This window comes from Gossypium raimondii, chromosome 3 (genome assembly GCF_025698545.1).
Source record: "Gossypium raimondii isolate GPD5lz chromosome 3, ASM2569854v1, whole genome shotgun sequence".
NCBI classification, from domain to species: domain Eukaryota; kingdom Viridiplantae; phylum Streptophyta; class Magnoliopsida; order Malvales; family Malvaceae; genus Gossypium; species Gossypium raimondii.
Genome location: NC_068567.1, coordinates 27,734,765 through 27,749,787, shown reverse-complemented (window position 1 = coordinate 27,749,787; position 15,023 = coordinate 27,734,765). Strand labels below are relative to the sequence as shown.

Genomic DNA, 15,023 nt, shown 5'->3' with positions numbered 1-15,023 from the left:
TAAATTATATATTTTATTAAATTATATTTAATAATAATTATGTTAAAATATGATTAAATTATTTATTATTGATATTAATAATCTTATTAAAATTTAATAACAATAACAATAATCATTTACCTAAAAAAATTTCTACTAAGGGTATTCTAGTCATTTTAGTTTTTTTCCATTTTGCTATTATAACATCATTCCATTCAACCAAACACAAAGAATACTATTGCAATACTATTCCATTCCATTCAACCAAACAAAATGATTAACTATTACGCCTCTATCCATTACACCTTTATTCCATTACAGCGAACCAAACGTGGTGTGAGTATTCAGTGCCCAAATTCTAAAGGGGGATTTGGATTTTGAAGTGGGTGTTCTAATTTTTAGATACAAATGTAAAATCTTTATATAGAGGGTGAATCTATTTGGAATTAAAGATAGTGTTTTTTAGATAATAATGGTTATGGTTTTGGTTTCATATATTGTAATTTCTATTATGTATATATATATTTTTAGATTTATGATGAAAATATAATAATTATAGTATATATTCGACCAAAAAAATTGCTCATAAAAATTAGAAATATCATTTTTTTAAGATTGAATTTAAGATTAATAAATGGGAGTGCCTAAATTTATCATTATTCCATTAACAAAAGTAAAACTAAAGGAAAAACATTTACTCAAGCAATGAATTCATTTTTTTGTCGAAAGAATTGAATTCAGTGAACACAAAAATGACGAAATTGATTAATATAATAATCAAAAGTGCTTTCAAACTTTTAAACTATTGGTTTGTTGTGTAATCTTTCTGTGTATTCATGTTTTCTTAGAAATGGGGTTTGAAAGAAGAAAAGGAGTTCAATAGCCGTGTTGAGAGAGAAACACAAGAATCAAGGAAATAACGACAAAATCATGAATTCAAACAACAACAGCAGCAGCCATGGCGAAGTAGATCAGCGTAACAAAGAAAGCCTTGATTCCAGGTTCAATCAAACCCTCAAGAATGTCCAAGGGTACCTCTTTCTAATAATTCCAATTTCCCATTACTTTTCTTCCTCTGTTTTCTTTCTGGTTTCTCAATGTTGATTCTGGATTTTTCTTTTTTCATTGGATTTAGAGAAATACCTTCTGATCTTTCGAATTTCAGTTTTGATCTGAATTTCCGTGGAAGAATTTTTGCTCTTTAGGGTGAAATTTTGATTTCGCAAAAATTTTCAATTAGGTTTATTGGGTTTAATTTGTTGCGGTTTGCACTTAGATTGAAAGCCCCTTTTGGGAATTAAAGCCAGATCTCACAAGTTCTACTTAATGGCATAACCCGGTTTCTCTTTCTTTTGGAAGATGATCCTTTCATCTTTGTGCTTAGATCATAGTATTTATCTATTTTTCCCTAAAAACGTCTGATATTTTGGTGTATGTTGTAATTTGATCATGGCATTATTGTTGGGGAATCATAGGCATCACAGGGGTTCACAAAGGGTTACTCCTTGTCTTTTAGCCTGGTTTTCCTGATAATAAAAAGGACAGTTACTAAACGTGGGGAGTTCGTAAAGGTTATGGAACAAAAATGTTACAATTTGTTTGCCCATGCTTATGAATGATAATATTGCTGAGCTTGGATTTCTTAACGTAAATTAGCTGAAATGCTAACATGGGTTGCGGAGTTGTTTTTCTTTATGCAAATCTCTCTCTCACTGTTAAGAAGTCAAAATTGAAAAATTTTCCTCTGCTGTAAAGTTCCCTTGTCGTGTTATATAACTTTTATTACCTTGCCTATGTGGATTTGGAAATATATGGTGGTTTTTATTATCTCAAGTGTAAAAGCAAATGCTAGGATTACATGTTGATAAAATCTTTACTTCATATTTCTTGTTTCATCAACAAATAATAGTTTTCTTTTATGCCTCTTTTAAGGTTGCTTAAGGGTCGCAGTATTCCTGGTAAAATATTATTGACCAGAAGGTCAGATATACTTGATGATTCAGGTTCACAAGAACGATCTCCCAGTTATCAAAGAAGCTTCTCACAGAACGATGCCGGTACAAGTGATGACATGGACAAATCCATGGAGGTGAGGTTTAGAGTGACTGTAGTATCTTTCATGTATTCTATTACGAAAATATGGAAAGATGATTTAGTCTTGTACTAGTGTGACTTTAGACTTCTTTAAAAGTCCGTGATATTAGTAACTGAAAAGCATTCCTTTCATTTAGGGAGGGGTCAGAAATACAAATAATTCTGATGGTAATACAACTGATAATAAGTTAACATCTTCAACCTCAAAGAATGATGATGCTGCCAATGAAGTCCAGAACTCTGCAATGGGCACAAGAGCTACAGATTCTGCCAGGGTTACGAAGTTCACTAAAGAGCTCTCAGGACAAATGGTCATATTAGGTACCATATCTACTTTATTGCTTCCAGAATGATTTCACAACCTTTATATGTATATATGATCGTACATTTGATTTGATTATCATGTCCTTTTTAGAGAGATTACGTGAGTTAGCTTGGAGTGGTGTTCCGCCTTATATGCGTCCTAATGTATGGAGACTCCTGTTGGTAAGCTCTTAACTATTGGTTTTTGGCATTAGGACTTGAACTGTATGAACCAACTCGTTACTCTTCTGCTAAGGCTGCGATATTTTTTAATGTAAAGTGATGATCTTTGTTAATTGCTGCCACCTTTAATATCCTCGGCTTTGTAGAATGTTTCATATAAAAAATTCTCTCACAATTCACTGGATTGTGCTTTTAAAGCTTTATAACATTTCAATTGTTGCATTCCTAGTGTAATGAGTTGCTTCTGTTTCATGATGCCAAGGAACTAGGCTTTGCTTTTAGTATCAATGTATCTTTTTAGGAGGCGTTTAGTATCGGGTTTTAGTTTTTTCCAAATGCATTTTCATAAGGGTGTTATGTTTCTTTGTTGTATGATCTTGGTGGCTTTCTTTTCCAATTAATGGTATCAATGAAGCAACAGTTTAGAGCTAAAGAATCTGCATGTCTCATATTTGATATCCAGGGTTAACCAATTTGTCATTGGATGGATAGATTGTATTTATTAAATAAATTTCGGTTTCTCGTTTGAAATTTTATGAACTGAAAACAGGGATATGCACCACCTAATTCAGATAGAAGGGAGGGAGTTTTAAGGAGGAAACGCCTTGAGTATCTTGATTGTGTTGCTCAATTTTATGACATTCCGGACACTGAGCGGTCTGCTGATGAGATTAATATGCTTCGCCAGGTTCCTTTATCCCTTATTTAGTCTCAAACTTGATTGTCAGCCTTCTATGCCTGATTTAGTTTTTTCTGTTTGTTAGATTGCCGTTGATTGTCCTAGGACTGTTCCTGATGTCCCTTTCTTTCAGCAAGCTCAAGTTCAAAAATCCTTGGATCGCATTCTTTATACATGGTAAGTTACTATTTGAATTGGTGGATTCACATTTATTGTTGGCTTTCTTATAACATGCAAAACTCAAAAATTTTAAAAAGTTAAAACTCAAGATAGTCAGTACCACACCGGTTGGCGCACCGTTTTTCTACTGGAACTGGTACGTAGCGATACCTGTTTGTTTCGGTGTACTGTTTCGGATTTATCAATATTTTAAAAAAAATATTTAATATATGTATATAAATATATTTACAAATATCAAATGAATGAAATTAAATAAATTTCAAATATAAAATATTCATCAATTATATAAATTACTCATTAGTAAACTCAACAAATAAAAATCTATCATTCAGACAAATCCAAAATTACGAATAAAAGTGCATCATTCAATATGAAATTTTAAGGATTTAACTCCATTCCCTTTTTTTGTAAAAGAAGCTGAAGGGTGAGCGAATATTTTTTTCTTTGATAATCGAGACGGGGTTTTTAATAAAATTTATATTTTAATTTTTATATTTTAAGTGTGAAAGTATGTCTCAATAAACTTTTTAAACTTTACATTCCTGTGTAGTCTTTTTTGATTAGTGGCATTCCAATTAAGTCTTTAGCATAATAGTAAATAATTAAAAATTTTATATTTTTCAATATTATTCATGCAGCGGCCGGTGCATTATGTTCCGGCTGGTGTGACCGGAATTGACCGGCATGAGCTGGTGGGATTGGTATGGACTGGAATTTTCACCGGTGTGGAAAAGGGTGTTGGTTGTTCCTGTTTAAAAAAGGGTGTTGGTTGGTTGTTCAATGGGTAAAAGATCAGTTTTTATTTGTTTGTAATTAATGAGATTTACACATTTTATCTCTATAGTAAAGATATAAATATTACGCTAAATGCATTTTGCATTTTTTTGTTAATTAACTATTTTTATATTTAAATGTGTAAATTAAATAAGTGTGTAAAGTTATTTAACATTAAAAAAAATAAAGAAGACATTATACCTCGGTTCAACTGGTTTAACTAGGCACTGGAGGTCTGAGCAGTTTGACCTCCAGTCCCCTTTTTTAAACTTTGATTTATGTTTGCTTTAATGCAACATTCAAGATACTAGTGTTATTTTGTAATTTATATTGTTCTTCATTTACAGGGCCATTCGGCATCCTGCAAGTGGGTATGTGCAGGGGATAAATGATCTTGTAACACCCTTTCTAGTTGTCTTCTTATCTGAGTACTTAGAAGGGAGCATAGATAGTTGGTCAATCTCAGATATGTCTTCTGGGAAGATATCCAACATAGAAGCTGATTGCTATTGGTGCTTGTCAAAGTTGCTTGATGGCATGCAAGACCATTACACATTTGCTCAACCAGGAATCCAGAGGCTTGTATTTAAGCTGAAGGAATTGGTTAGGCGCATCGATGGTAAACTCTACAAAAGCCTTTCAGTTCTTCCCCTAGAATTGTTCTTGTTTATGGACTCAACCACTTTTTGCTATATGAAGGAATTTTAAGCCTTCGATTACCATGCAAATTTTGTTTTGTAATAGTTTTCAAACAAAGCAAGATGTTTGGAACGCATGTGCAGGCACACCCTTTTCTTAATGTTACAGAAAAAGAATGATTTCGTTTTAGAATGTGTTTCTGCTGGTGATGGTGATGGTGGTTGAGTGGGTTTTTTTTTTTTTGTGGGGGAGGGTCTGTGCATGAGTAGTTTCTTTGATGATGTGCATGCAATTTTCTTTATCGACATAAAATTTTATTTATGTTTTCATGTTCTAATTTCATTTCTTTGTCTTATTAACTTCTTTTTTCTTCAACTTGAACCAGAACCTGTTTCTAGACATATGGAGGACCAAGGGCTTGAATATCTTCAATTCGCATTTCGCTGGTTCAACTGCTTGCTAATACGAGAGGTAAGGTTTCATCACATGATCCAAATCCCTTGGTTTCTCCTGCATTCAAATTTTCTTTTTATGTTTGATTGACCAAATGCTCCAACTTCTATTTATTTATTTTTGTTTGTTTAATAGATACCTTTTCATCTAGTGACCCGTCTATGGGACACGTATCTTGCTGAAGGAGATGCACTGCCAGATTTTCTTGTCTACATATTTGCCAGTTTTCTTTTAACGGTGAGTGCTTTAGCTTCATTTGTGATGATCTAGTTTACTAGCTTTTCATCTTTGGTTGCATTTTGGCAACATTTATTGAGTTTCAGGAAAGGATGTTTGTCTGTGTGTGTTTTATTCTTTCTTTCCCTTATTTAAAAGAAAAATAATCACCATTTCTTTGGTCAAAACATGATGATGACCTATGTTTCTCTGACACAACATTTTTCTTGAACTATCTATATTCGACACCTATATCTGATGCATATTTAGGGAAAAAAATTGAATATACCCGTCTCTCACATACCCACACCTTATCCCGAGTAACATAGATGATGACAAAAGGTAAGATGTTGGATCAGTGACATCAAACTAAAAATGAGCATCTCTTACAGCTCACTTCATATTCCCAAGAGCTGCATTCTCTCGGATTTACATTATTCAAATTTATTGATGCTTGTTTTCCTAGATTGCTAAGTCGACCTGTTTACTTGTGTCATTCGTGTTATAGTGTAATCTCCTATGAACTTTACTTCTGCATAGTTCAGAAGGAACAACACTGAACAAAACATTTTTGTTTCCTTGTGAACTCTGCTAATGAGATTCTATGTTACTCGAATTTGGGCCTTAAGTGTTGGATATGGGTAACTGTCCAACATGCAGTCTTTGTGTTTTAATGATACTTCAATATCAGATGCCTCTAGAAACAATTTTTCTCGTCATGATTGTTCTAATCATGAAAAAAAATTGCAAACCTGAATTGATGAATGCTTTATTTCTATATGTTTCAGTGGTCAGATGAACTCCAGAAGCTTGACTTCCAAGAAATGGTGATGTTCCTTCAACACCTTCCAACTCAAAACTGGACATATCAAGAGCTTGAAACAGTACTTTCTAGGGCTTACATATGGCACAGTATGTTTAACAGCTCTCCCAGCCACTTAGCTAGTTGAACATAAATTTTATGTTGTTTAATTATTTACCAGTTGTCCAATTTTCCTCTTTTAATTTCTCTTTGTTTATCAAAGTGATTCAGGGAGCAATGGGCTTTTTTATTTTTATTTTTTTTTGTTTGTTTTCAAGTAGAGGCCAAGAAATGTACCTCCTTGTATGTGGCATTCTATGTTACCCGGAATTAGGATGGTGGGAATTTGTATACATATATGCGTCCAACATGGATATGCATATATATTTTTTCAGCTTTTCTCATGTATTTGGATGTATTTTGGACACAGTTGATGATACAAACAACTTTAGGGAAAATTACGAGTCTGATTAACATAGGTTTCATGTAATTTCATATTTGTTTGTAATATACATAAACCTTGGGAAGAATAACAAGTTTTGAATTCCATTAACAGATATGAAAGGGTGTTTCGTCTATTTGGATGACAATTTTTTAATGAATCCATATTTGGAGACAGATGTATTGTTCATTGTGGTGGTGTTGTGATATATGAGTTATTGTTAGTCTACTTCATACCACCCGTATATGCTCTCCTCTCGTCTCCCCCCCTGTTCCGGTTGCATTACAAAGAGGGACTATAAATGGGCAAGGGTGTTGTGCCCTGCCATCTTTTTTGCATCGACAAAAGAGGGCAGAATATTTTTCTGAGAAAGCATCAGAATATAACCTATTAAAACACAAAATCCAGCAAATTATCTATAATGCTGTTCCTAATACATTTCCAAAATTACTCCTTGATGCACAAAGTAATGGAGATGTTGAAGAAAAGCACGAATCCTAAATGACAAAACATAAAGCAGATGCAGAAAATCATGAAGTTAATGGCCATAAATGTGCCAAAGCAGAGTTGCCTTAAACAACCGTGCTTCACGAATCCCTCCCTGTTAATGAAAATTCACACGAGAGCTGGACTCTCAGGAAGCTAGAATCTGCACAAGTGATTCGTCACCTTTGGACTGCAAACTGTCAAACAAGATCAAGCTGCCGCCTCTTCAACTGAAACAGAAAAAAAATCCACCTCAACAATACAAATGATATTAACTAATGTGCAGGCTCAATCCGTCAGTACTTCGTCTCTCTTGTCAAGCATGAGTAAAAACATCATTTTCTTTTCACTTTTCTCTCAACAACTTCCATTTCAAGGAATTTCTGATAAACAAAATCCTAAACCGATGAACAACTTGTCCAAATATTACATCATTTTCTTTTCACTCTTACCAAGCAAAGCATAAAACTTTTAGGTGGCATGTTCTAAGTTGGCAGTGTTATGTCATCAATGAGGCTACATATCTTCCTATGCTTCTCCTAAATAAATTAACTTTCCTTGCATGGTATTTTACAGCTGTATCGGAATGTTGCATAAAACGGACTCACAAGTTTCAATTGCAAGATATAAGAGGCATATATATATATATATATATATATATATATATTTCATAAAACAAGAACTAAAACAAAGTACAAAGGAAATAGGATCCTCACTTACATGCTTTTTTCGAACATCTTCAAGGAATCTCTCAGGAAACTCCAGATATTCAATACAATCCTTCTTTACAACCGCTGCAAGCTCTTCTTTCCCCACATTCTCAAGGTTTCTTATCAAAATTGTAAAGGTCAACTTATCTGGAGAACAGCCACATGCCTTTAGTCTCTCATATGTCTCCATTGCCTTCTCCATCATACCAACTTGCAAATATGCTCCAATCAGCTCGGTGAATGCCCTTGTATCAGGTTTCAACCCATCTTTTTCTAGTTCAGTAAAAAGCTGTTCAGCCATTTCGGTCATTTTATTCTTACCCAACAGCTGAATCATGTTACAGTACAAACACATGTCTGGTTTGTACCATACTTCCTTCCTCACAAATTCGAAAACCTAAATCCTGGCATCATTTCAGCTAATATCCCATAATTGAAAAGCAAGACAAAAAGTATAAATTTAAGAATGAAAATGAATCATAAAACAGATAGCACTAAATTCAAAGACCTAAACCCTGTCATGATTTCAGCTAAAATCCCATAATTGAAAACTGAAAATCAAGATAATGATTATGAAAATGAATCATAGTACATATATATTTAAAGGGTTCCTTCCATTGCAATTCAAAGACCTAAACTAAACCCTGACATCATTTCAGCTACAATCCCATAATTGAAAACTGAAAAGCAATATATACGATTATTAATTAAGCATGAAGATGAGTCATATTCCATATAGATTTGAAGGACTCCTTCCATTTCAATGCAAAGACCTAAGCCCTCATCACATCAGCTAAAAACCCATAATTGAACACTGAACCAAAAGCAAGATAAGAAGTGTAAAATTAAACATGAAACTGAATCAAAATACAAATAGCTTGAAAGGGTTCCTTCCAAATCATCTAGGCAATCCAAGAAACAGTTGTAACAAGTAAAAGAGGGTACCTTGAGAGCTAAGTGGAATTCATTTTGTCTTTGTAACTCAGCCAAAGTATCCAAAAGGTCAGCTTTGAGTAACCTGGAAAGCCTGGTGGATAAAACATGGTGTAATTTGGAATTGGAGTTGGCTAACTTAAGGGAATGAACAGCTTGGATGGCTTCGGTGGAAAGCACCCTTGATTTCCACAAGGGTTTCTTTGTTCCTCCTCTAAGCCCACAAGTAATAATACTAGATTGCTTGTGGTTGTGATGGGGGTATTTCAGAAATCCCATTTGGGGGAGATGGGAAATTCTCAGACTTCCCATTAAACTGGGTTTCATATATTTTTACCAAGGAAGGAATGTAAAGTAGAGAAGATGAAAGTTGTGTTTTGCTACTGAAAAACATGGGTTCGATAAATATAGGCTTCGATTCCATAAGAGACCTATTCAAATTTAAAATATTATTCATTTTTATAAAAAGTTAGATCCTATAAATCTTTAAATCAAAATATTATCCTAAATAGAATTTTGCACTCCTTAAAAATTTAAAACTTTATTGTTTTAGTGCATTTTCCTTTTTATTATTCTATTAATTTAAAATAAAATATATTTAATCAATTGGCATGGAAATTATTGTTACTGCAAGAGCATGTGAGATTGACTGCGAATTATCCTTTTATTTAATGATTGGGGAGAGATTATGGATAATTTTAGGCATTATATTAAAAAAAATAGATATGATAACAACATATAAAGAGATTAATGTTAATATAATATTTGATATTATGCATGTCCGTTTTATGGTTCATATTCAGAGTTCGAACCTACGTTCTTCCTTTTAGAGTGTAATGTACCTTATCATTGCACCCAACCACTTGTTAATATATATATATATATATATATATATATATATATATATATATATATAGGCTAAATAAGGGCTATAGGCCAAATTTTTTTAATTAGGCCTTTAGGCCATTTTAAACATTAATTAAGGAAATAGGCTGGTTTTAAGAGAGAGAAAGAAAAAACGTGCAGATCGTAGTAAAGCACGCCAAACTGGACACACTTTTTTTTTCTCTCTTTAGGGTTAGGGCTTTTTGTTTTTTAGGGTTAAGGTTTAAGGTTTTGAAGGTTTAAGGCATTTTGAAAGTGTTCAGGGTTTTCAACTGAAACGACGGAAGTTCTTAGGTAGCTTTAAGGGGTCGGGGATGTGATAACGTGCCCCAGCACACATACATTGCATGTCATGGCGGGATAGGACCATTACCTTAGAAACCCATTGTGGGGAAATCTGGTTCCGGGGTCATAATGCTTGATACGACCAGGGGTCGAAGTCTACGTGAAGGTCCCAGTCGACGGCCGTGATACAGTCACGGGTTTGAGTATAATCGGGGGGTCAGATAACGGTCGTTATACGGTCAGGAGTTCAAGTTTTTTGGATACCCGCAAATAATGCCCTATATATATATCATACATAAGATTAAGGCCATAATCATACGAAAAAACTCTAGGGACTTCCGGTGTAATCAACATAATTTTTTTCTCTATTTCCAAGCAGCTGGTATCTTTAACCTTTCATTCTTGTCCGAAGGTTGACACCGAGTTGGACATAATAGGGCTCTCAGGTGAAAAGCGGATGTTTCGGCATAGTAAAGGTCAAACTCAGGTCAGTGCGACAACAGTTGTAGTTATTAATAGGAAGTGTAATAACGATAATCATTGTCACACCAAAAGGAGCATCATCTTTACTGCACCGCAACAGCTGCTCCCCGTTTGAAAGTTTTCTTGCATCCACGACAGTGACGACCTTTGAATACTAAGGAATGTCAAAGGTACCGATTGCTTGGAAATGGAGAAAAAAATTACACTAATTATAGCTGGAAGCCCAAGAGTTTTTTCGTATGAATATGCCCTCAAGCTTCTGCATCATATTTATAGGGCATCATTTTCGGGTATTCGAAAAGATTGAGCTCGTGGCCAAGTAACTATTGTCAATTGGCTTCCCTATTATACCCCGATCCATTATCGCATAACGACCGTCAATTAAGACCTCCACGTCGACTTCCACCCTTAACCATAGAAAGCAAAATCACCCCATAACCAATTTCCCTATGATAGGCTTCAGAGGCAATGATTCCATCTTAGCATTATATATGAAATGTGTGCAGCTTAGAGCGATATCGCATAACTGACGACTAAAGAATACATCGAACGTAAACCAAATATTTTTAATGATTGAAATTTTTACGAATGGGAAATGATTTATAGTGGAGAAATGGAGAGGATTGAGGAGAAATTAATTGACCGAAGGATGATGAAACTTGGTGTGTGTGAGCCATTTTATTGCTCTAGGGAAGGGTTTGTTTGCAAAGAAAAACCTTGGAACCATGCTGGAACATGTTCTAAACGTGTTTAAAGTGTCTGAATTATTCGAAGCGTCAGACTTTTCTCCTCGGGGAATAGGAATTTTGTTAGAGAAACCTTGCGGCGAGCTTTCTCTAACAAAATTCCTATCTTCTGAAGGTGAAAGTACCTTTTTCAAACGCATGTTGAGCACTATGCAACATAAAATCTCGATGAAATTATATGACTTTTAAACGCGTGATGAAAATTATTTGCACCATACAATATGTAATGAATGTGTGCATTCATAAATGAAATTCATAGCACATATTCTCTTTCTCCCTACATAATTCTCTTATAAAAGGAGTATAATTTTCATAACATAGACACGCATCAAGTTAATATTAAATAGAATAACTTTGCATCATAGGTGAGAGTTGTGTGTACTCCTTCAGACAACTCTCTACTTATTTTTCTGCTTTTATTCATCCAAATCGTGACCGATATTAAAATGAGTCGACGAGTAAATTTCGTTAAATACTACGACGGTCAAATCTGTAATACAGAGTTCGGAGTGGTGTTTGTAGGAGCGAATTTCGTGGAACTTGAGTTTAATAGTACCATTCAAATGCGTAAGCTACGGACCAGAATCAGGAGGAAAGCCGAGGAATCGACCCTAGGAAGAATTATGAGGTTACAATGCAAATTTCTTGCATTCATTGACCCCTATAAGTATGAGCTATTGGATGTGATTAGCCAAACGCATCTCGAATCAGCGTATCATCGCACATCTCAAGCGAAAATGTTGTTATTGAGTTATATGTTGAGTTCGCCAATGTTGATGGATCTGGCCTATCTTCAACCACCGTCACGGTGAATATGGGTACTGAAGCTGAAGCAGAAAGTTTTACTACAAGGTCGTGCGGTGGGTTTTCTAGTCTCCTTCAAAGTGGCTACTACGATGTTCCTGAAACATTTATGGGCATTGATCTCATTGATCTCCCGCATTGATCTAAACTTCAGGGGTCGGTACCAGTCGGGGTATCAGCATAACCAAAATCTAGACACTAGGGCTCGACATTCAATCAATTCATTCGATTTTAACTTTGGCATAGGGTCAATGTAACAACCCATTTTTGGGTCAAATCAGAATAGTGGTTTCGAGACCACATGTAACACCCCTAACTTGTGTTCATCGCCGAACTAGGGTTACGAGGCATTACCGTACAAGACACAGTTCGGTATGGTCATTATCACCTTTCATGCATCAAAGAATAATGATTCATTTATAACATTATCAAACTCGAATATCTACAATTCACTTATACTAATTTCGATTGCATGAATCATAAAGCCAATCCAAATCAGTTGTACTTTACTAATCATGAATCACAAATAGGCATACTTCAAAATTCAACCAATTCAATTCGGTTACCAATTCTAAATTTTGAATCAAGCTAACATACATCAAAACTCAATTGAACATGCTTCATAATTATCAAATTCGAACTAAAATTGTATGCATCAAAAGCCATGTTCACATACTTAATAATTAAATTATATTCAAGCATATATCCTTACTTTTCATATACGTAAAATATATCAAGACATAATTTCATTAGCTAAATATCAAACGTTTCATTTCATTACTTCAGATATGCACATAATGAAACCAATTGAACCAATATATACAACTAATGTCCATTCACATATACTACATTAGCAACTTTACAATATACCCGAACATGCTTTTGTTGTCATTATAATATACACATTTTACCCTAAATACAAAAACCATTTCTATGTATATCTACCGAATCAATATTAACCTATTTCATTAAATATTTCATAACCATACCAATTTCACATGTTATACATATTAATCTATATTTAACCTTCCACACGACATAATAGGTATGCGATATAATACACATAAACAAGCATCTCCATTTAACACATTGAATTATGATTATTACCAATTTTAAACACTAGTGTAGAAACAATTCATACTAAAGTACCTATCATCATATACCAAATTATTTAACCTCATATATGGCACATTTTAAAACTCAAATATTAAACCTAACATTTTGACCTTTCATTATCGAATCTCAAACAAAGCATATAAATGAAAATAATCATATAACATAGTCAATATTTACTTCCACCAACCATACCTTATTAGCCAACCATTCAAGCATAATATATGTACATACTTTGCCATTATAACCGAATCAAAACAAACAATACATGATCGAATATTTAATCATCATTTTACCTCATTACTAAGCCGAATTATAAAATCATCCACAAAGACATACCACACCATGTATCAAGCTTACCAAAGATGAACTAATCATAAGCTTTTCATAACATTACTCAATCAAGACATTTAACCAAAACACTATACTTACAAGCCATTAAACGTACTAACCAAAATGAATTTATACCATGACCGAATATACACAACACTAGCATCATGATCAAGCCATTTTCACATGGCTATATGTATATACAATTATCAAAACCAAACATAATAAAACTAGTCTATACATGCCATATGTTCAAAGTTCTAAGCTTTCAAAATACCGAGATTGAGATCGATAGTGTGACTGACTTCTTTGACGATCCCCGAGCTCGTAATTAGCTTCCAAAGTCTAATGAACAACACACAGTAAGCTTAAATAGCTTAGTAAGTTGTAAGCAAATAGTTTTCAAATTACACATACAAATTATACAAGTAGGCCGAATTTTACAAATCTCATACACATACATATATATATACTCATATATAAGTAATTCATTCATCTTTTCATGCTATACATAATACTTACCTTTATTTTAAACTTCGTATAATTCAAACACACCTGAAATTGTTCAATTCAAACACACATTTGGTTTTTGCCATATAATTTCCCAATATACCATTTAGATTCAAAAAAAAAAAAAAGATGCTCAGATTGCTCAAAAGCTCATACAACGCCAACGTCTCAGACGTGGTCTTACATGTAATCAAATAACGATACCATTGTCCCAGACAGGTCTTACACGTAATCATATACGACGCCAATGTCCAAGACATGGTCTTACACATAAATCTTAAATCGATGCCAACGTCTCAGAGGTGGTCTTACACGATATCACATTTCAGCGTTCCTATGATTTGTATAGTTATCGGATGTCGTAAATCAATCGAATTAATTTTCCTATGTTAAATACAATTCGGCATTGTAGTATTCATACATACATTTCGATTCAGCAATGTATAAATTAAGTACATTAAATTTAACATCAATTATTCACTTACGAACTTACCTCGGACAAAGACGAACGAAACAGGATGAGTACTCGACCATTTTTTATTTCCCCCGTTCCAAATCTGATTTCTTCTTTTCTTGATCTAATTCAATACAAATTTGAATTATTTAATCATATATTCATTCAAATTTATTCAAAAACACATAAATGGGTAATTTGCATTTTAGCCCTTAACATTTCACATTTTCTCAATTTAGTCCCTATTTCAAAACAACTCAAAATATTCAAAATTTCAATACACCCTAGTTAGGACGAATGTACCTTAGGTCTCTAGCAACCAAAATTTATCATTTATTTCACAATTTGACCCCTCAATTTACAAAATTCACAATTTAATCCTTAATACACATTTTTACTAAAAATCACTTAATTAAACATAATAATCTATAAACCAAGATTTATTTTTCATCATCAAACAACAAATTCATCAAATTATCAACAATGGAAATTCTCAAATTCATCATCAACTCCAATAACTAATACACGGGCCAGGTAATA

The 15,023-nt window shown here is 33.7% G+C and overlaps 2 protein-coding genes across 4 annotated transcripts; one reads left to right on the top strand and one right to left on the bottom strand.

The window, feature by feature from the left end:
* Positions 1-638: 638 nt before the first annotated feature.
* LOC105793980 (GTPase-activating protein GYP1) lies at positions 639-6,866 on the top strand. 3 transcript variants are annotated; one of them, XM_012622909.2, is made up of 10 exons: positions 639-980; positions 1,912-2,068; positions 2,211-2,394; positions 2,489-2,559; positions 3,110-3,247; positions 3,324-3,415; positions 4,540-4,811; positions 5,217-5,302; positions 5,420-5,521; positions 6,289-6,866. In XM_012622909.2, exons 1-10 carry the CDS (start codon positions 910-912, stop codon positions 6,448-6,450), a joined length of 1,335 nt encoding a protein of 444 aa, XP_012478363.1. In that variant the 5' UTR covers positions 639-909; the 3' UTR covers positions 6,451-6,866. The 3 variants fall into 3 exon arrangements, with proteins under 3 accessions (XP_012478363.1, XP_012478364.1, XP_012478362.1); XM_012622910.2 differs by having other exon boundaries at positions 640-1,010; positions 1,983-2,068; XM_012622908.2 differs by having other exon boundaries at positions 641-1,010.
* A 237-nt stretch (positions 6,867-7,103) lies between these two features.
* LOC105793981 (pentatricopeptide repeat-containing protein At1g62350) lies at positions 7,104-9,284 on the bottom strand. The gene is made up of 3 exons (XM_012622912.2): positions 8,886-9,284; positions 7,951-8,337; positions 7,104-7,460 (listed from the first exon to the last, which is right to left on the bottom strand). The coding sequence occupies exons 1-3, from the start codon at positions 9,198-9,200 to the stop codon at positions 7,431-7,433; spliced, it is 732 nt and encodes a 243-aa protein (XP_012478366.1). The 5' UTR covers positions 9,201-9,284; the 3' UTR covers positions 7,104-7,430.
* Positions 9,285-15,023: the final 5,739 nt, after the last annotated feature.

Excerpts from the sequence above, each read along its gene's own strand:
- LOC105793980 (XM_012622908.2), top strand. The coding sequence starts at position 910 with ATGAATTCAAACAACAACAGCAGCAGCCATGGCGAAGTAGATCAGCGT. Across the intron at positions 2,069-2,210 it reads ACATGGACAAATCCATGGAG|GGAGGGGTCAGAAATACAAA; the intron begins GTGAGGTTTAGA and ends CCTTTCATTTAG. Across the intron at positions 3,416-4,539 it reads GATCGCATTCTTTATACATG|GGCCATTCGGCATCCTGCAA; the intron begins GTAAGTTACTAT and ends CTTCATTTACAG.
- LOC105793981 (XM_012622912.2), bottom strand. The coding sequence starts at position 9,200 with ATGAAACCCAGTTTAATGGGAAGTCTGAGAATTTCCCATCTCCCCCAA. Across the intron at positions 8,338-8,885 it reads AATTCCACTTAGCTCTCAAG|GTTTTCGAATTTGTGAGGAA; the intron begins GTACCCTCTTTT and ends GCCAGGATTTAG. Across the intron at positions 7,461-7,950 it reads AAGATGTTCGAAAAAAGCAT|TTGAAGAGGCGGCAGCTTGA; the intron begins GTAAGTGAGGAT and ends TTTCTGTTTCAG.